The sequence below is a fragment of the Pristis pectinata genome, chromosome 23, assembly GCF_009764475.1.
Source record: "Pristis pectinata isolate sPriPec2 chromosome 23, sPriPec2.1.pri, whole genome shotgun sequence".
NCBI lineage: Eukaryota > Metazoa > Chordata > Chondrichthyes > Rhinopristiformes > Pristidae > Pristis > Pristis pectinata.
In genome coordinates this window covers 20,065,330-20,087,188 of record NC_067427.1, presented here as the reverse complement: position 1 = coordinate 20,087,188, position 21,859 = coordinate 20,065,330, and the positions used below count along the sequence as shown (strand labels likewise).

Sequence of the window (21,859 nt, the reverse complement as noted above, 5' to 3'; positions counted from 1 at the left end):
CTTCAGACTTGGCAAAAAGGCATATCTGCTCTATTTTTTTATTATAAAACAATGGAAATAAGTATCTTAAAAAAACAATGTTATTATAACCAATTCCCATAAATAATCTTATTTAGTTTTTTTGTCTGTATTTCAAAGACTTGATGCTAGTTCTCCCATAGTATATCTTCTGTCATTGGTAATTGGTAGCCTAGAGTAGCTTAATCATTGGTTATTTGCTTTGCTTTATGTGTCATCCTGAAAGTTTAACCATTTCACAAGAACATTTTGAGTAACATTGTAATATTAAACACATCCATAGTAATATAATACACCACTTTGGATTTCCAGAATGCTCTATCTTGATCAATTTTAGGATCTAACAAAGTCATTTTCAGTCCGTACTTCTGCAAAAATTGTTTACGCAAATGATTCCCCTGCCCTGCCCAAGATAATCTTTTCTGATTCCATGCAAATTATTACTTTCACAAGTGTACATCTGAATATTTAATGTTGTTGTTGTTGCTTTTCTTCTAACCTATCTCTTCTCCCATTGCTTTTCCCTCCCTCAAATTAGTATCTTAGTATCATTGATACAGGTCACATAGATGCTTTCTAGTTCCTTGTGCCTTTGAAAGACCTACATAACTCATTCCATTCTCCTCCTCCTTCGCCATAGTCCTGTAGTATCTTAAAATTCATTCTGCTCTCTTTTTCCACCTAATTAAATACAGCTTTTGCCTTTACATCCTGCTGTCACTTCCCTCTTGCTGTAGACTGGTTCCAGGGATGGCAGGATTTTCACATGAGGGGCGATTGGGTAGACTGGTCCTACGTTCCCTGGAGTTTCAAGCAATGAAAGGTGATCTCATTGCAAAATTCTTCCTGGGCAGATGGAGGAGGATGTCTCCCCTGGGTGAGGAGTCTGGAACCAGGGATCATGGGATTAATAACCCAAAGGCCTTATGGTCTAGGAATGCAATTTGAAATCCCACTATGGCAGCTGTGGAATTCAAATTTCATTAATAATCTGGAATTTAATAAAACTAGTTTTGGCAATGATGACTACAAAGAACCAGAAGAGTGTCATAAAATTCATCCAGTTCACAGTATGAATATGGTGCAAGAAAGTGCATGAATAAGCTGGTTCCCTTTCCTACAAAGAGAAAATGTCTAAATGTTTTCTAGTCGAGCGAATTAGAATCTTTAAAACAATGAAAACATTGATAGTGTAGGTCCTGTCCCAGTGTCTCCACTTAAAATCATAGAAAATTTACGACAAAGGAGGCCATTGTTTCCATAACAGTCAGAGCTACCAACCTAATCCCACTTTCCATCACTCGATCTGTAGCCCCACAGGTCACAACTCCAGGCATCAATTTAAGCACTTCCTAAATGCTTCTACCAACATTTCATTTAGTGAATTCTAGTTCACAATTGGGTGGGAAAAAAATTGCCTTTAGTTCTTCTACCACTTACTTTACATCTATGCTTTTTTTTTGAGCATCAGCTAAGGGAAATAAGTCCTTCCTGTTTACTTTATCGAGGCTCCTCACAATTTTATACATCCAGTTAAGATTTCCCTCATCTTCCTCTATCCAAATAAAATTACCCTGGTTTATCCAATCTCACCTCATTGCTAGTCCTAGCAATATCTTGTGAAAAGGAGGAAAGCTAGAGGCTCTGAATTTAAAATATGTAGTTATCAAAAAATCAAATGGGGAATTCAAAATAAAGTTCATTAGCCAGAGTGGTGACATTGTGCAGTTCAAATTAATAAGGTGACTAGTATAAATACATTTAAGGACAAGCTGGATAAGGATAAAAGGGTCATAGACTCCAATGAAGCTTAAATGTTGATGGGCTGATTGGCCTTGTTCCTTACAGTACATTCCATGTAATGTGGTAACTTCTATGAAAATTATTTTGTAATAAATGTAAATTAAAAGTATTTATATTTTCATTCTGTAAATTTAATGAAAATTCTAATCAGTTTGTTTGGAGAGATGTGGTACAATTACAGCAAAAGTGCAATTACAACTTGATTACAAAATGTACAATAAATATTTCTACATGGTTTATTTAGCAGAAGGATAGCAGTGATGACAACTGAAAACCAAACATGTACAGGCACTTCTAAAAGATATCAGCTGTGCAACCTACAGGTCAGTAGAACCATCACTTGTAATAAAAATTGGTAACTGGAGTAAGGTTAAAGTACATGAAGACACTTCCGGGACAGAAGTGCAGTACATGGAAAACAGCTGAGGGTTGGGAGTATCCTGCACAAGGTTCTGACTATTTTTGAGAATGTAGCACAGAGCAGCAGACGGAAAGGAGTAGAAATTTATTTTGGCAGTATTAAATACATTGTCCATTATTCTCTTGCCAATGTGCATTCTCTTTGCATTCAACAGAATGGAATATCAAATAGGGTGAATGAGAGGTGGCTGATGATCCCACCTGTTTAGCACTGCTGCTCAGGAATTTTGTCCCCAGTGTCTGGTAGTGCACTTCCCATTATTATTGATCCTCAAATTACATAAAGAACAATGACTCAAAGGTGTAAGATGGGGAATGTAGTTGGCACAGTACAACAATGTTTGGGAACATGCCACACAAGAACTGATGATTGTTTATAGTGTGCTATGTGGAAAATAAAGAATGAGAAATAGGAGTGTGCAATGTCTGAAGTTGCAGAGTAACAGAAAATGGCTAGAATTGCACCAGTAGGGACAAAGGAATTGTGTACAGTAGAAAGCAATCAACAGTTTGATTAAATATTCTTTTTTGATTTCCTTATTTGATTTCTTGATGACTATCTTACATTTATGACCACTAGCTTTGTTCTTACCAATAAGTGGAAACACAATTTCTGTGCCTAGTCTATCGAAAGCTTTCAGAATTTTACACACTTGGGTTTTTTCCTTTTGGAGGAAAGGGACTTGCCCATTCATCCTTTCCTGATGGGTATATCCTTGTACACTTGAAATACTGGAAGTTTATCTCTTTTGTTTTTGACCATGATAACATTATACTCAAGAAACCAATTTAGAATTGTATGTAATCCTTCAAAATGTTTCCAAACTTTTTCAGCTTCTCTGGTCTCTCCCACTTCATCAAACATTTACTGTTTTCTCCATTCAAAATGCTGGAAAAGGAGGGAAGGGGAATACGTGTCTGGTGCTGGAATGTTATTGGAGCTGGTGGAAATTGCGAAAGGTGATATGTTGAATGCAGATTTAGCATTTATATGAGATCACTCCCTTGTGACTCCCTAGTTAGCCCTCCATCCCCACCTACCTCTCCCCATCTCATGCCACTTTCCCATGCAATACAGGAGATGCCACATTACACAGACAAAGGAGTAGAATGTGCTTGTAACTGCCAGTGTAACTATCCCCTTCTATCCATTTGATCTTGCCCAAACAGAAATATTCCCTTTGTTCTACCCATCTCTCCCCCACTTTCTCTGCTACTGAAAACTAGTTTTTTTTCCTCTTTCCTCATTGTGACAAAATGTCACAGACCTGAAACATTAACTGTTCCACTTTTCACAGATGTTACCTGACCTGCTGGGTGTTTCTAGCATTTTCTCTTTTTATAGTTCAGATTTCCTGCATCCGCAGGTTTATTTTTTGACTTTCATTTACTGGGATAGCTGTCTTGTGTTCGAATTGAGCCCCTAGGATTGAGTAGTGAGCTGGTTGTGATGGGGAAAACAGCCAAGGTGAAATATAGTTGAAGTGTTGGAACACCAAACCTGACATGTATAGAATCTCATGAATGTCCAGTGAGAACACTCTGGACGTGATTTCTCTGGCCACCTCCCATTTCACCTCAGCTCATGGTATCAGGCTGGAAACCTTAGCATGGACAACATATCTCTCGAGCATTACCTCCTCAAGATGTTGAGGTCAGAATTTGTAAAGTAGGGGCACATTCCCTTTCATGCAGAGCCTCCACTGCAGCTATATTAGCCCTTATGAATTTGCTTCCAATAGTGCTGTAGCTTAACGGAGATTGCTCTTTTAAAGATCGGTGCACTAAAGTCAGTTCACCTGGGAGTATTCAAGTATTGAGGAACTAGTGATTGAGTTCTGTGCACTTAGAGTTTAAAGGTAGCACTTAAAATTAATTTTGACATTTTCACACCAATCCCAAACAGATGCTGCGTCTGAACCACACCAGCATGACTTGGTGTGGTTTAACAACATAAAGCATATTTAACATGACTATTCAGGTGTGTATCTTAAACAAGGATATCTTTAACTGTTGCAGGAATGCCCAGCTAATGGGAGGAGCTTCCGAGATGAGCAGTGTTCATCTTTTAACTCTCGTATTTATAATGGAAGGACTTACAAGTGGAAGCCATTGTATCCAGGTGAGGAAAATTGATGCACTTTCTTGTTTGATCCTTGCCATTGCAATAATAAACAGTAGTGTGCTTGTGATCTGGTTGAAGCATAGTAACTGGAGTGAAAATTGTGAATTCATTCCTGTATCATTTATGATAACATAATTAAAATGTTTTGAAACTGTAAAGATTAAAAATGTATCAGTGCAAAATCAGTTTTCTCTCTGCATCTTGTGGTCAGTGAACAATCCTCAGTATGCATATGGAGAAACAATTAAAAAATCTGTTTTGCTCACTCATATTCTAATAATTATAACAATGCAGCACGTAGTCTGAATGCAGTTTTTTTTGTCTGCTGAGAATGTGACAATTTTAAAAAGATCCTTAATACTGGAAATCAATTCAAACACATTGGTAAATATTGCATCTTTTCCATGGCTTGCTCTACAATTTATGTTTGGGCTGTTCTTGCATTAGTCTGTTGAATGTTCATCCAAATTTTCCTGCTTCATATTTGGAATATCGTCATGTCTACACTTAACAACTCGCCACAACAAAATTGCTGAAATGTGATAGGCCAGTTGGACTTAAATCCAACTTGTGCTCTTCAACTCCAGAGCACAGTTTGTCAGCACTTTGGAATGACAGTTTTGAATTTAGATTCCGAGAAATACACTTTGACATCATTAAAAATATTAATACAAACTGAGGCCAACTAAAGTAAGTATATAGGGCCTATTTCATTTGTTGCAAGAAGGGGACCTTCTTGGGCCTTGCCCTCATTGTCCTAAATCTGCCATCATCTCTCACCAGGTGGTTCCAAGGATTTGTAATGAGGGAGCCAGCCAGGAGGGAAGTGATCCAGAAAGCTGAGCACCTTCATTGCCAGCACTTGCATTTGGTAAATGCAAGTGAGTCAAAGAGACAGTTAGTAATGTTGGCCACCATACCACCTGATTTTCAGATACAATTGCAGTAAAAAAAAAGTTAGCGTTGTTTGTCTATTGATGCTTTTTACTGAAGGAAGTGTCTTTGTTATCCATCTTTCTTTTCATAACCTCTAAGTATTTATTGCTGAGAAATTCCTGGAAAATTCAGATGTTTTATTATAATTTGCAAATTATTTTTATGTAATAATCTAGTTTCCATGGGCCAACAACGTGAGGCAGAGTGCTGATTAATATATTTCTACAGAAAGTATGAAAATAGTAGATGAAAATGATGTGTAGAGAAAGGGTGCTGCTGTTTTTCAACCTGTGATGGTTGGCAACAGGACAGAACAGGTGAATAGCTGGAGCTTTATATATTTGTCCTCAAGAATTTCATACAGGAGGTCTGCCTTCAACACAGCTTGCATTGTTATTTTCTGTTTATGAAGATCCAAGTTTCACTTTCAAAGAGTTAGATTAATTGAGAATTTTGTAATAAATTTGGCTTGGAGTCTCTCCTGTGCCCACATCGTACAGAGTAAGTTAATATCTGTATAGTGTTAAGATAACATATTCTTGGCTTTATTCAGGATTTCTGCATTGATGAGATGTTTAACTAAGATGCTGTCTGCAGTATTTCACATGGTGTTCAACATCCCATGGCTCTGTTGAAGGATCAGCAGTGGATTCTGCAGGTGTCTTTAATAAATTTCTTAGCCATCACTTGTGTGCAAAATTGTGACTGCATTTCCAATTGATTTATTTTTGTTAAGGGCTTCATGTAATATGAGACATGTAATAAGTTGTTCTTGTTCATTTCTTGTAGATGATTATGTGCATATTTCAAGCAAGCCTTGTGATCTTCAGTGTACTACAGCAGATGGACAGAGACAACTGATGGTCCCAGCACGGGATGGAACATCTTGTAAATACGGGGAATACAGAGGAGTCTGTATAGCTGGAGGGTGTGAGGTTGTTAACGTAACATGAAGAGATAAATGTTAGAATTCTGAAAGTTATAACAACCTTTTTGACTCCTTTTTCAAACCCACTTTGTATTCTACAGCCCATCGGATGTGATGGAGTACTTTTTTCCACCCTGACCCTAGACAAATGTGGTATTTGCCAGGGCAATGGAAGCAGCTGCATACGAGTTACTGGCAACTATAGGAAAGGAGCATCTCACATGGGTAAGAGCACAACTATAAATGAGCTATTTAATTCTTGAACAGAGTTAATTAATTTATTGATGTTTTTCATATTATGGAAGCAACCCATAGCAAATGTGCCTTTTAGCCACATGAGAGAGTTTGTACGGCTCTGAACTTAATGCTGTGCAGAGGATGGAGACTCCACGCTGTCCAGTGAAGGTGATAAAAAATTAAATTACTTTTCCTCCATTTTAATTTCTTCATGAGTATAGTGCTGTGTACTTGTGTCTGTTCTTCATGTACGGACCTAAACAATGTACTTTTACAACAACAACTACCACAAAAGGCATAACATCATGATGAACCTTTGATCATGTTCTCACCTGTGCAATTTTCAGAAGACATCACTGAATACTGATCAGAAATGGGATATAACTAATTTCCTTCTCTGTAGCCCAGACACTGAGGCTAAGTGATGACTGAAAGCTACATCCTTTGATGTTGGGGAACAAAAGTGAGATAGCTAAGGATTCATTTGATAACTTTTCAGCCCAGCTTAAATATTAGTTGTGTGCTATGAAGCTGGAAAGTGCTCAATTTAAGCTTATAGTTTAAAAAGAATTCAAGTGTGTGGTGCATTAGGAAATTGAAGATTGATAGGAAGTTGGTTGATAAGAAAGTCAGTTCTCAAGGATATGAACACAGTGGAAAATGCTGTGACACTGGGGGTCTGGTGTAGGAGGGGGGAAGTTGGTCAAAAGAATGTCCCCTAACTCAGTGGGAGACAACAAAGGTAGCTAATATTGTGTCAGTGGGAAATCATCCAGGAAGTAACTGCTGCAAGCCCAGGTTTCTGAAGCAATTACATGTAGTGGTGGCTTAAGTAATCATAAGATCCTAATTCAAAGATTCCCGACAACTGCACCATGAACAACAGCATTACAACTTCAACAAGCTTAGTTAATTGTCTAAGTATATAGTAAAACTCTGTTAATCCAGCACTATCAGGATGTGGGTGATGCAGGATTTACTGATTTTTTTTTTCTAGACTGTTGGATGCTATTGCCATTAATACTCCAACATGCTTTTAATTCATTTTTCTTTAGGTGTTGCAGAGTAAAATAATTTTTAGTGGATCTGGTAAGATTAAAGTGAGTGTAGGGAAAGAATGCTCCAACTTTTAAGACAGCATGGCAAACAGAACTGGATGTGTTTCTAGTTTCAAGGGAGTGTTGGAAGCAACCAGGTGAGTCTGAAGGGAGCACTGGAACCAAGGCCCAGGTGTATGTAAAATGAGTACAGGAACTGCCACCCCATTATGTTAAAAGGAGCCCAGAAATCAGCATCCAATGAGCCAGATGCAGAACCAACATAATTTTGGAATAGTCATATCATGGATTATTGGAGTTTACTGGACACTGACAAACATGCATCTTAAACTTCTGCATCCTTCACAAATGATATGCATAACATGAACAAAGGTTATAGCTCTTCACATATTTGAAGCATCCCACAAATATCAACACAGTCACTTGCAGTTCCAGCTTCTCTTTCAGGAAGAAATAGCATGTAACAGGTGGGAGTAGAATCTGGGTAGGGGCGATTAACCATATTTGCATGAAATCACTCGCCTTGAATTCTTGACTGAGAAAGGAAGGGAAGACTCTATGGTCAGAGGCAGAGCTAAGAACATGTAAGCTAGATGGTGTCTGCAGTTTCCTCACAGATAGTTAACTGTTCTTGATTCCCAAATCATTCAAACCTATCGTGATTCCTAAGCTTCTAGTGGCTTCATCACACACAGCCTCTTGAGTTTGCACACGTCCTGCCCCTAACCTTTTCAAATTTATCATTACAAGCTCTCAGGAGCAAGATATGCCTCGCTCTCGTCCTTCACACCGTCCCACAACCCATAGCAAGTTCAGGTTCAAGATGGATGACAGGCACCTCACCCCCACCTCACAGGAGGGAAAAAAATGAAAGATGGTTACCACTTCAGTAATCAGCCTAGAGATGAGATTCCAGTGTAAGCTAAACTGTTAGATGAAAGGACCTCACAAAGGGACACAAGGGGGCAGCAGCCACACATAGCAGAAGGTCACAGCAGGTATTACAAAGTCACATACTGGTTTTGCTCATTAGAATCACACAAGGGAGGAAAAAGACAATTGGGTGCACAAACCAAATATTTGGTGCAATGGAGAGCCTGAGAAAAATTATAAGCAATGTATAGGGAGAGGTACGAGTCCACTTTCCAACTAGAACCCAATCTTTTCAAATGTGAAGGCTATCAGTTATAGCCAGCAACACAAGGACTCCTATGTGATGTCTAATAACTAAAACTACAGTTTGCACTGAAGTTACTGCAGCTCCCATGAAATGGGATACTGCTGCATCAGAAGCACAGGCAGTCATCCAGCTGGTTTTTAGCTCCTCAACTGAAAATAGTTTGCTAAGTGTCTTGACACTCATGGGTCCATCTCTCAGAACCATAGTTCAGCCTACCCAGTCTTCTAAGGTAGGGCACTATGAAGAAAGCATTGCATCTTTCCAAAAACCAACTTTTGTGTTCCCCACCAGCCCTCCCACTGCACCATCTTTGCCATAAGGTAGTCCAGATTGCTAAAACCCATGATTATGTGGCACAATCTGAAACAGGGCTATCATGGCTCACAGCCTCTCAAGAATGCTCATGAGGGCAAGAGAACTGTCATCTTCAGACATTCAGCAGTCATCCACCTTGCATGTTACTGCAGCAGCATTGTTCTATGTGGAACTACTAGATTATGCACAAGTACTTGCAACCAGTCACTAAGGATAAGCATCAAGTGATTAATATTCATATGCTGTAGATTGTGTGATGTTTTCTATTTTTACTCTTAGTATGGATAATGAGTGATGATGATAATTGGGTGGTGGTGAAATTAGTGTTTATTGTGATCTGCATGCAGAAGGGACTGAAATAGTTAAGGACATGTGACAGGCTGCCTGAAGCATGTCAATTCATTGGGGTTCCATCATGTAGCAATGGTACATGAGAGTCAGAGTGGAGCACACTTTAAAAATGATAATGGTGGGTGCCCTTCCTGTATATGTGCCTTCTGTCTGGAAGCCTCTGACGCAGCTTTTGGCTCTTCTTCACTGCTGCCTCCATCCCTTGCTTTACATTTTGTAACAATTTCTGATGTCTCATGATGGTAAATTGTGGTTTGGGAGAAATATTTTAAAGATTGAACACAGATTGCTTTGCCAGAAAATGTAATTGAGGTAGAGATGAACGAGATTTTAATAATGTTTGAAGCTGAGAAAAATACAGGCCAAAGGATGATACTGAGGCAGTGAATTGCCATATCGTAGCTGATCAAATGGCTTGCTCTGTTTGCTGTTAACCAATGGGTTTTTTAAATGCAATTGTATACATATCTTTGTTTAATAAACCATCCAGCAAAATACTTGAAATTTAAGAAGTTGCAAGTTAGTTACATGTACATACTACAAAATTAATACTGTATATTTCAAGTAAATTTGTTCTTTTAACCTTGATTGCAAATTTGTGGAACTTTCCTGATCACCTTTGGTTCCAGCACCTTGTTTTCTGTGCTGTCTGTTTCTATGGCAGTCTGCCTCATGAATGTTGTTTGCAAGTGTACACAATTTTGTCTGATAGTACAGGTACTGATCTACGTAGTTCTTGATGTTCCCGGTGATAATGCGCAAGGTTTACAGTTACAAGTTCTGCTGTAGCAATCTATGAAAAGTTGAGTGGGAAAGAAAAAGATTAAATGTCAAGAGGAATGAAGAGTGAAGTGGAAGTAAGGAAAGATGGGGTAAAAAGAATTCAAAACCACCAAATGGAGAAAACTATTTTTTCTATAAAGCCTTCTCATTAATACCCATTCAGTTACTTTGAGGTTGGGGGGGGATGGTTAATAACTTACTAGGAGATAATTTTGTGGGCATTAATTGACCATGTGCATAGATTCTACACGAGATGCACCCATTTCTTTTGATCTGGAGAAGGTAATCTGATATCTATTGTTGTATTCTCTTTGTATTATATTAACTTCTTCCCTCAGTATTAATATGTTGATGTTTTCCTAAAGTTTGTCATATTTCCTAGGTTATTCCCTCATAACACACATCCCAGTTGGTGCAACAGATATACAGATAATTGAAAGAAAGAAATCAGATGATGTTCTGGGTATGTATAAAAACAGCTGAGCTTTTTGTATTCTTTCTCTTTATTGTATGCTTGAGTTGTTTGCTATCACTGGCTCATATTAGCTTGCTTATTAGTAAACATTGAATAGTAAACATGTTTTAACATTAACTTGTGTTATTCATCATTGCCTGGGTCAACCAGTCTGATGTCAATAATCCTAATGCATTCTTTATTAAATACATGTTTTTATGCAGCATTATAATTCTAGCTTGGTAATACAATATGTATTTGTAAAGAATGGAGTTATTATAGGGAATGATGACATATTTATATGTTCACAATCAAGAATGGCTAATGAAAGGTAAGTATTTAACTTAATTGATCCCTTATGAAGCATTCTTTGTTCCATGTTATGGTTTTCACAGACATTTGCAGTAAAGGTGCTATAATGTAGAGACTACTGTTAATTATATGGAAAGATTGAGACGTTGTCACAGGTTGACTATCTTTCAAACTTAATGGGAATCATTGAACCATGGAATTTTCCTAAACAAAAGAGGACAGTTTAACTATGTCTTTTGATGTGTTGTCCCAGTACTTCACTTTAAAGATTTATCCAGTTTTCCTTGATCTCTGCCATGATGACTCTGCATTTGAAGATGCTCTGGTAAAGTTTCCCATGGACATTGCCTAGCCATAATCGTAACAGAATCTCTGGTCAGCCTTTTTTCATGTTTTTTTTCCCCTCAGGATTTTGCTGACCTAAGAGCAGAAGATTATCAGTGGAAAGTCTGCTGCAATATCAAACCTTTCAAGTTATTAACCTGAAAGCTCTGGTACATCCTGATGGGTGTGCTAGCTGGTTATAATGGTGGCATTTCAATGACCATTTCAGTCATGGACCCACCACTGCAGACTTGCAGTGAAAGGGCGTCATTAGCTCGTAGCTGATAGTGTGTCTACAAAGATTGAGGCTGCATGTGGGAGTTCAAGGGAGAGAAGGGTCAGTTGCCATAAGGTCAATCAGGAGCTGGAATCCAGTTGGTGACCTAAAAGTAAATAGGTGGGTATCATCACACAAGACCAGGGCCAGGAAGATAAGGATGTTGGCAAGCAAAATTGGATCCAGGAGTGGTGGGGTGGGTAATGATCAAGCTTTAAAAAGAGCTTTGCATGGGACATGATATCATGCTGGGTGCAACTGATGCAGAAATGACATCACGTGAGCAAGGATGAATTGCGGCCTGAAGTGACCAGTCAAATTTTCAGAATAGTGTGACTTAGCTCATTATTCAGACAGTATTGGAACCAGTGATTTATTTCATTTTCTCCCATATGAGAGAAACCTCTGAAGGAACTTTTTTTTTGCTTAATCATTATTGCTTCTTTCCTTCCCTCAGAGTAGAATACAGGAAACTGATTAACAGATGAAGCAGTTTCTTACATCAACACCAGTATTGGTTTTGTTTACAAGCTTGCACAGTTAACTGCCACTCTTAATGTATGGGGGGGAAAAAAACATATAAAATACCAGAAGTACTCAACAGGTCAGACAGCATCCATAGGGTGAAACAGAAATGATGTTTAAGGTCACTGACCATTCATCAGAACCTTCTGAAGCCTAGCCTAATTCATCCGCATGGAATGGCAAGCACTCCAGTGCTATTACCACATTTTAGTTTTTTCTCTTTTACGGTGAAATCCAAAATAGTGGTAGTGACATGCTGTAGAAAGAATGAGTTTTACTTGTGCTTTTATTTATGTTGCAGCTGTTGCTGATGAGTTTGGAAACTTCTTTGTGAATGGTGGTCTAAAAGTAGAAGGTCCAAGAAACATCCAACTTGCAGGCACAATTTTTAAATATAGGAGGCCAATGGATGTGTATGAAACTGGACTTGAATATATTGTGGCTCAAGGACCAACAGATCTGGGAGTTAATATTCTGGTATAACTTCAATCATTTCAAATAAAAATTCACATCTTTTAAGTGACAAATGATTTAGTGAGCATGTATAGTAGTAATAATAATAATAGTGCTGTGATTTGAAGAATGTTAAGTTCTTTCTCTTGTGAAATAGCTGAAGTGCAGTTTTTGGTTATACTGAATGGCATCAATTAAAATGGCAGATGCTCAGTTTTTATTGCCTGTTTTGTATGCACAAACACTATCAAAACATACTCCTAATACTGGTGATCCCCTCCCTTACAGCAAGCTAATTAATCATTTAGAAAGAGCATAAAATATGAAAATGCATTTAGCCACCACCACCCCCCACCATCCCCTGTTGCCACTTAAAGAGCATGAGATTGATGCTACATTCAAGTGGTTACCCAGAATAACTGCATAACTAATTTTCACTGGCCAGGATCTGTATGTCCTACAAAATTACTATTTTGCTCAAATCAGGAGCGCCTAATTTATGGACAATCAAGGGATGAGATTTCTGCTAGAATTGGCATCTACATCCTCACTTGACCTTACTCCTGCTGCATCTGAAGTGCATCAGATACTTTCCAGTGGTGGATTACCCTGCAACAGCTAGTAACCTCATAGGCAACACCTGGGAAAGTCAACCGTAGGGATCGCCCACAACAAAGAAGATAAGTAAGTTACCTGTAAATAAGCTCTTCAGGTCTTCTTAATACCTGGTCCTTGTCTTGTTTGCAGGATCTTCCAAACTTCCCTCACCACCACCGCACCACCTTCCCCCCCCCCCCCCCCCCCCCCACCCAACCCAATCAGTCTCCATGATTCTTGGTTCTTCAATCCCAACCCTGCATTGCAATGTCTTTGGACTACATTGCATGCTCCCACTCACTTGGTCTGATTCTGACCCAGCTATTTTAAGTGTTGCAATTTTTCACTAGTCATGATCATCAGACCCTTAATGTGCTCCATTATACACAAGGCTGGTGTCAAATGTCTGTGGCACCTCCGACTTTGCCATTTTGATAGCCAGTTGGGCTGGAAGAATAAAGGGGTACAGTTTTAGATTAATTTCATGTTTAGTGGAAGCTAGCCTTACTAAAATGGTATTGCAGTTTCTTTAAAACTATCTTTTACGACTGTGTCCAGCTGCATGACTGAGACCAGTGGCTCCTAAGATTTCAGGCCCAGTGGCCCTGTCCCAGTGTGTTTATTTATATACATATATATAAAAAATTAGCTTAAATTAGTGTGCAACAGAGGAAAATGGGTGAAGACCCAGTAGGCCACATCCTCACTCTGATAGTATTTCCTGAGACATCTGTGGAGATTTCAGTGTGCTATACTCCATAATATCAGAAGTGAACATAGAATATTATAGCACAGTACAGGCCCTTCAGCCCACCATGTTGTGCCAACCTTTTAACCTACTCTAAGATCAATCTAACCATTTGCTCCCACATACCCCTCCATTTTTCTGTCATCCATGTGCCTATTTAAAGTCTCTCAAAGTGGACTTTGTTTCTTATGTGAACTTGTACTGAGTTCTATCTACAGCATAGAATTAAGTCCTTTAGCTTAATTGTTCTATGCCGGCATTTGTATTCCTCTCAAACCTGCACCCACTTCTCTTCATCTAACATTATCAGTACTTCTTGTCTTGTTATTTCCCTTGTCTATTAGCCAAGGTCATCTTCCATAGTTCACTTTTTGGCTAAAGAACTTAATCCTGAATTCCTTACTGTATGTATTTGTGACTGTCTTGTATTTATAGTCTCTCCTTTTGATCTCCTCCACAAGTGGAAACATCTTTTCCAGATCTATCCCATCAATTCGTTTAATTGGCTTAAAAGATTATGCTTCAGCCTTATCCCAGGCTGTTCATTCCTTCCTGATGGTTGTAAATTTTAAGTTTGTAAATTGGTTTTGAATCTGGATATGGATATTGAATATGGATACCAGAACAGTGCATTGTGCTCTCAAGAATGGTCAAATTGGTGTTCTATTTAAGTTGCTTTTCAATCCTATTCCTCTGGAAATAAACCCCTTTGTTTAATTTGCTTTTTTTATGGCCTTATTAACCTGCAACCCAATTCTAGCAGTTTTTCTATCTGTACCCCTACAATCCTTCACTCTTCTGTCCAGTTTGGACCTATTATCCAATTAGTAAATGACCCCTTTATTCATCCTACTAAAGTGCTCCATCTGAAGTACTGAAGTTAATTTGCCATCATATAACTTTGTAATTATATTGTTTTTGTTGATCGACTGTATTAGCTGGAGGCATAAAGTCATACAGCACAGAAACAGGCCCTTCAGCTCACTGAGAATGCACTGACCATCAAGTATTCATTTACACTAATCCTATGCTCATCCCAATTTTTATACTCCCCTTGATTCTTTTCAACTCCCCCCAGATTCTACCACTCACCTGCATACTGGGGGCAATTTACAATAGCCAATTAACCTCACATCTTGGATGTGGGAAGAAATTGGAGTATGCAGATGAAATCCAGATTCACAGAAAAAAAATGCATATTCCACACACAGCGCTGGAGGCCTGTGTTTAACCCAGGTTGCTGGAGCTCTGAGGTGGCAGCTCAACTTGTTGTGCCACTGAGCCACCCTCAAACTACACTTACAATCTGATGTTGTGTATTAACCCATTTTTATTCTCTGTGGTCAGTTTGCTATCCATTCCACTTTTTTTTTGCCTGGTCGACAGGTTCTGCCCTTATTCTTAAGTCTTCTTTGTAGTTCCCTATTGCCATTTCAGTCACTTTGAAAATCCATATATATTACATGTAGTATTATCTTTGCCTAGTCTTTGTTAGTTCTTCAAACAACTGAGGAAGACTGGTCAAGTATATTCTTCCTTTTTGAAATCTTTGATTTGTTCTTTATTATATTTCAAGTTTAAAGATGGTTTTCTATTACAACTTTGAAAATTCTATTACCTTTCCTGTAGATGTTAGTCTAACCTATTTAAAGCTCTTTGGACTTGTACAGTCTTGCTATAGGGACAACATGAGCTGTCTTCCAGCCCTTTCCATTGTTCAGTATATTAATGTTATATGTGTAATAGCGCTCTGCTGTCTCTTCTCTCGCTGCTTTTAATTTCCCCTGATACAATCCATCCAGTGCAATGTTTTACCCTCTTCAACTTTGATCAATTTAACAATTATCTCCCCTCTTTATATTAAGTATCTCCATTTATTTTCGATTAATGTCATGCCTTATAAACTATTTGTGGTCCTATCCCTATCCTGATTGTTTTCTTCTATTGACTGTACTATTCCTTGTGTACAATTTTCTTCCAGTTTATCTTCTCCAAGTCCATTCTCCTTTCTCTAAAGATTAGATTATTTTCATTCTATGACCTGGAATAGGTGATATTTAAATTGATAGAAAATGATGTCATAGGGTTGCAACAAACCTTCTCCTTCTTGGGGACAGGTTGTCCATGCTAAAAGTTGCAATTGGTCTCATTACTACATTACAGTGACTGGGTAATTTTAAAGGTATATTCACCAGTAAATAAGGTATTCTCATTGTTCAAGTGCCATATTTGCCATTATTGTGAAACATACTGCAAAGGTTGCTGCTGCCTCTGTGCTCTCCACATTATAATGGATTTTATTGCATTCACAGTTGTTAATTCAAAGTGGCAAAAACCCTTACATTACCTATGAGTACACAATGCCACGGATTCTACACTTCAAACGTCTTCGACCTTCCTTTGATTCATATTATGGATCAGATTCTCAAGTCAGAGAAAATGATGATGAACAGACTGACTCTGACAGAGATGAGAGTGTGGATATTTTTTATACCAATGCAAGTTACAGTGAGGAACTATCGAAAGGAATTCCAAGAAAGGAAAACCGGATGTTAAGAACAGGACAAAATCTGCCTGACTATGATGTGATCAACACAATCTTTAATGGGGAAGGTCTGGACCCTGAATCAGAAGGTGAGAATTTGCATCAAAACTAAAGAATAGATTACTGAAACTTTGAGGGAACAGTTTATAAGCGTGAAATGAAAAATATTTTAATTCTTCCACTCTTTTTCTTTCTTTTCCCTTTATGTCTGAGTATCTTCTTCCACATTGTACCTCATTTCTAGGTGAGGAGCTTTTAGACTATAAATATATTGGATTGAGGAGGCAAACCTGGATCTATCAATGTGTGAAATACTGCTGACAAAAAAATTGTTGCAATAACCCATGGATTTATTTATCCCTGATTCATTGCTAATACACCTGTGGATGAATTTGTACCCTTTAGAGAACTAGAAGTTAATTAAGGATGGTCAGCAAGGATTAGTCAAAAGTAAGATAATTTCTTCTAATTAACTGAATTTTTTCGATTGGATAACAGGGAGTGTTGAGGCTGGGTTCTTTGATGTAATATGCATTCATCTCTGCAAGGTGTTTTGCAAAATTTCACATTGCAGATTGATCAAGAAAAGATGTATCACATGGGTCCCAAGGGAAAGTGCAATGTTCAATCAAAAATTCTTTCAGTGAAAGAAAGCAAAAGGTGATGTTCCATGGGAATTTGTAAGCAGCGAGCATTATGTAATGAGGATACACAAGGGTTTGAACATAGGCCTTTTATTGATAATGTATAAATGGTTTGACTCGCATGAAGAATGAACAATGAAATTTGCAATAGTCAATAGGAAGAAAGTATTAGCCTTCAGGAAAGTATGAGACAACTGGTCAGGTGGACACAAGTGGTAAATGGAATTCAGTCTGGAGATGTGCGAAATCATGCAGACAAACAAGGCAAGGAAATGCATGATACATGGTAGGGTGTTCTGATATACAGAGAATCAGAGGAATTGTGGAGTACGTGTCCAGCAATCCCTGATGGTAGCAAGACAGTGAAGGTATTTAAAGGCACATGGGATAATTGCCTTTATTGGTCAAGCCTTGAAATAATAAAGCAAGAAGGTCATGCTAGAACTATACAAAACATTGAATCAGATTGTGCTTAATCCACCTGCTGCCCATGCTGTTCATGCAGCTGCACATACTTTTTGTGACCCTGAGGCTAGAACATACTAGTGAAAAATATTAAACACCTTTCAAATGCTAAAAAATACTTTAAAACATTGTTTTTTAAAAAATAATTACATGCACTTAGCTTTTCAATCAAGGTTCACAATCACACACTTCAGAATGGCTGTGATAACACTAGAGAGGGTGAGAGAAGATTTAAGATGTCACCAGGGCTGGAGAACTATGTTATGAGGAGAACCTTGCCAGATCAGGATTTTTTTCCTAGAGAACAAAGGATGCTGAGAAGAGATTTAATTGAGATGTACAAAATTATGAAATGGCTCAGCAGTGCAAAAAAAACTTGTTTCAGGAAAAGTGAATTTAAGTTAATTGGTGGAAGGATTAGAAGGGGGTTGAGAAAAGAATTATTTCACTTGTGAAATGGTGGAGGTCTGTAACTCAGCACTAAAAGGATGGTACAGATAAAACTATAAGCATGTTTTTAAAGTACCTGGAATAGTACTTGAGGAGCCATAACAGGTCTGAACCAAGAGCTGGGAAATGAGATTAACCTATAAACCATTTGTGCTGGGATGGAGATGATGGGCCAAATGGCATTCTTTTGTGCTGTAAATTTTTCTGATTACTCTATGACCAGCAGTGGCATCTGGATTGAAAAATCAATATGGTAAACTCTTTTGGTTATCAGATTTAGCTTGTAAGAAAGTTAGTAAAATGCATAATTCATTAGCTAACATCTGGAAGAATGCCTCACATTTATATTATTTATGCTCTGGGATTAGTCTTTAACTACAGACAGGAGCTCAAACCTCTGCCATACATTAATATCAACCACAGTGCCAAATAATAATAAAAAGAATGAGAATCCAAGATCTAACCTGTCTTGCCTTAATCAAGACATTATTCATAGCAGACATGCATCCTAAATTCAAGCTGCATCCAGTTACATGGGTACAGTCTCATTGTTTGTCCTGTAATAATTCATTTCAGTCATATCTTCTCTCCTGTGGCACAAGATAAGCAGCTTTTCCATAGTTTGAGATTCATTCTTCATGCTTTGAAAGAATCAGTTGGTTTGCATCAGTAATTCTCCCATTATTTGCAAACTGTATTGGATTATAATATGTTTGTACCTTTAATTATAAAACCCAGTAGAGTAATATAATTTATTTCTTCCATTTTTATTATTATTGAATTATAATGTGGTGCTAATACCTATCTATTTGATTACTCACCCTTGATCAAGTTTACATTGTGGTTGAATATAGACAAAGACCTATTCTTGCTGCTTTTCTAGTTGTATATCATTACATTTGAATGTTTAACACAGATTTAGCTAATCAATTGCAAGAAATCTCTTGGACACAGGAGACTGCAGACACTAATCTTGAGCAAAAAAACACTGCTGAAGAAACTCCAGGGTCAGGCGGCAGAGGGATGGTCGACATCTCAGATTTCTGTATGAGGGTCACAACCTCCATCTCTGTTGCCTGGCCTGTTGAGTTCCTTCAGCAGTTTGCTTTTAGCTCGAGAAACCTCTTGTGGCCACAATTATTTCTCTTTTAATAAAATGCTCATTTCATTATTTAACTTGGGCAAACTTTTTTCTTTCCCATAATATTTTTTACTACCTGTCTCAATAGCAACACAGGGCCACTTGATGCTGAAATCCTTATCTAACCTTTGTCACATTCTGACTTGATTAATTACTTCTCTCCTGATTTTTGTACTTCAGTCCTTTGCCCTTCTTAAAATTATGATCACCCAGAAATCTTCCCATGTTGTATCCTACAACCACCCCTGTTCAGCCATCAACCCTGTCCTTTTCAATCTACATGTCTAAAAATCAGTTAAAGTTCTTCTTGTGTTCATACTTAAATGATGTCTCCCTTTTTGCAATCTCCTCCAGTCCACATCTGAATATTTTTGCATATTCCCTTCAGTCCATCTGTGGTGTTTGATCCTTCAGCCTTTAGGTGTCATATTCTGCAATTCTTTCTCTTAACATCACCTTTTTCCCCCTCTTCCAACAACCAGCCTAAACCTAATTCTGTGATCAAGATTTTGGTAACCCCAACACCTTGGAAAATTTTCTACATGCAAATTGTTGTTTAATATAGCTTAATTGCTTTTAGTTTTTGTGCATAATATTTAGTTGACCTAATTTGTTTTCCTATTTTGCAGGTATTAAAAATAGCACTCAAGTTAACAGTGTTGAAGACAATGATTATACAGCAATGGATCTAGTCTCAAAGTTGACCCCACAAGAGTATATATTTATGTCAGAGAATCAGTTGACAGATAGACTTGCTAATGGACATTCTTCTGATACAAAGGGGCAAACTGAATTTGGTGCCAATGTGACTGAAAGCGCAGAAGGAATCCCATTTTATAATGCAGAGTCTACTGCAGCCAGTTTCCTGATGTATTATGAAGAAAATGAAAAGTTGGGGAGCCACAGAATTAATGATACATTTTTGGAACTGACTTTTGGTAAAGCTTTTAACCTGTCTGCAGAGATTCCCTTCTCCAATGAAACACTTATGCACATTATTCAACAAGCAAACCGAACACAGAAATTACGGTAAGTTAAAATAATTGGGCAGAGTTCTGTTTTAGCACTGCTTAATCTATTGCAGCTCTGAAATTTTGTTTATCATTGTTATCAAACAAATCTATTTTAAAAAATTGCACATTTTCTTGCCAAATATTAGATGGATTATTTCCTGTTAAAGGCCACATATATCCTTTGGCTGCTATTGTTCAGTGACCTTCATGTAATCAAATAGAAACCTGCCCTTTCATTACTGCTCTTGCCAAGAAGGGTAGTGTGAAAAGCTGTCAGCTCTAAATTGTGTCTGACCTATAACTGTATAATTCCTTACAATGCTGGGCTCTTGGGCTTGTAGTCACACTGTTAGGTATTATTCATCAATATCAAAAAAAACTTAAAAGAAAGATTTACTTGATAAATTGTATAACAGCCCTGCTTTTGAAATATTGAGAGATCCAGTCTTTTATTGAAGCAAGTAATAAGATGTGGAGGACATTGATAATGACTACATAAATAGATTAGTGAAATCCAGTAAAACAAGACACACACAGGGAACCACAAGCCTATGCGATACATTGGCCCTGAAAAATCATATTTCCTTATTGTGTGTGTGTCCTCACCAGTAGCAGCATTAGATGGGGTGGCAAGAATTCAGCAGCATTTTCCTGCTGTCTCTCCCTAGGAAGCACTGTTGGCAGGAATATATTTTTTGAAAAAGACTCGACTATTGTAAAGAGCACCATGTATTTTGAGTGACTGATTAGTCTCTTGATAAGATTTCCTAAGGAACCAACCTTTTGTAGACTTGTGTATGCAAAGATATTTGCCTGGAAAGTACTATGTTGTCTGAGGTCATTGCCAAATATTGCATGCCTCAGGGGTCCACCCCACAGCAAAGGAAACCTGGATGCTACCAGTGTGACCTCAAAGATACAATATAATAAAGAGCCATCACAAAATCTGCACCTCTCCACTTGGTATCCAAATCTTCCGGGGAAAATGGAGATTTTCATTGCCATAATTATGCAATCTTAACAAAAGCTAATGTTGATACTTATTGCAAGCACATTGAATGCCAATGTAAAAAAAATTGTAAATCATCAGATTAGCACTGCATTATTCAACATTTCCAGTACATTCAGCAAAATAAACTTGGAGATTGCTGATTTCAAAATAACTATCTTTCTTGCTCTACTACTAATTTTCCATTGTTTAAATAGTTGTGAAGCTGATTGAACTCTGCAAAGGAATCCATGTAAATTGGATGTGAATTGCTATTTTATATAGCCCTGTTTGGTTAGGAAAGTCAGGTTTGTGCATGCTGCTGGAAGTCTTGTCAGATCTGTACCTGGACCTACCAGCAGAGTTATGCTGATAGCATGGCAGTCATGCCCAAGTAAAGGAGCCAGGAACACTTGTTGTTGCACCAAACTCCACATTACAGTTTTCTAAAAATCTGAGTAACAGTAATGCCTTTAGAAATTTGTACAAGAAGCTCTGTGCATAGATAGTGAGCCATTCCTGAGGACATGTGAGTTTCATGCTGCAATGCATCAGTGATGATGTTCCTGGAATCAGTGCTTTACCTTGTTTGTCGTTCATGTCAGAGCTTCTGCTGTCTAGAGATTGTATATGGAGATATGTGCAGTAAAAAAATTTGCTTTAATATTATGCACATAGTTAAATCACTTACAGCTATATCAAATTGTTTGAAGCAGAAATCTGTAAAGGCATGTTTATTAATAGGTGCAAAATATTTAACCAAAATATT

The 21,859-nt window shown here is 37.8% G+C and overlaps 1 protein-coding gene across 1 annotated transcript in view; it reads left to right on the top strand.

Moving 5' to 3' along the window:
• The window catches only part of LOC127582299 (ADAMTS-like protein 2), a 57,337-nt gene that overhangs the window by 8,755 nt on the left and 26,723 nt on the right, over positions 1–21,859 (top strand). The window contains exons 4-10 of the mRNA XM_052037477.1: positions 2,066–2,144; positions 3,076–3,201; positions 4,261–4,363; positions 6,092–6,237; positions 6,332–6,455; positions 10,537–10,617; positions 12,348–12,523. Coding sequence (XP_051893437.1) covers positions 2,066–2,144; positions 3,076–3,201; positions 4,261–4,363; positions 6,092–6,237; positions 6,332–6,455; positions 10,537–10,617; positions 12,348–12,523 — 835 coding nt within the window. The remainder of the gene's footprint in view (positions 1–2,065; positions 2,145–3,075; positions 3,202–4,260; positions 4,364–6,091; positions 6,238–6,331; positions 6,456–10,536; positions 10,618–12,347; positions 12,524–21,859) is intronic.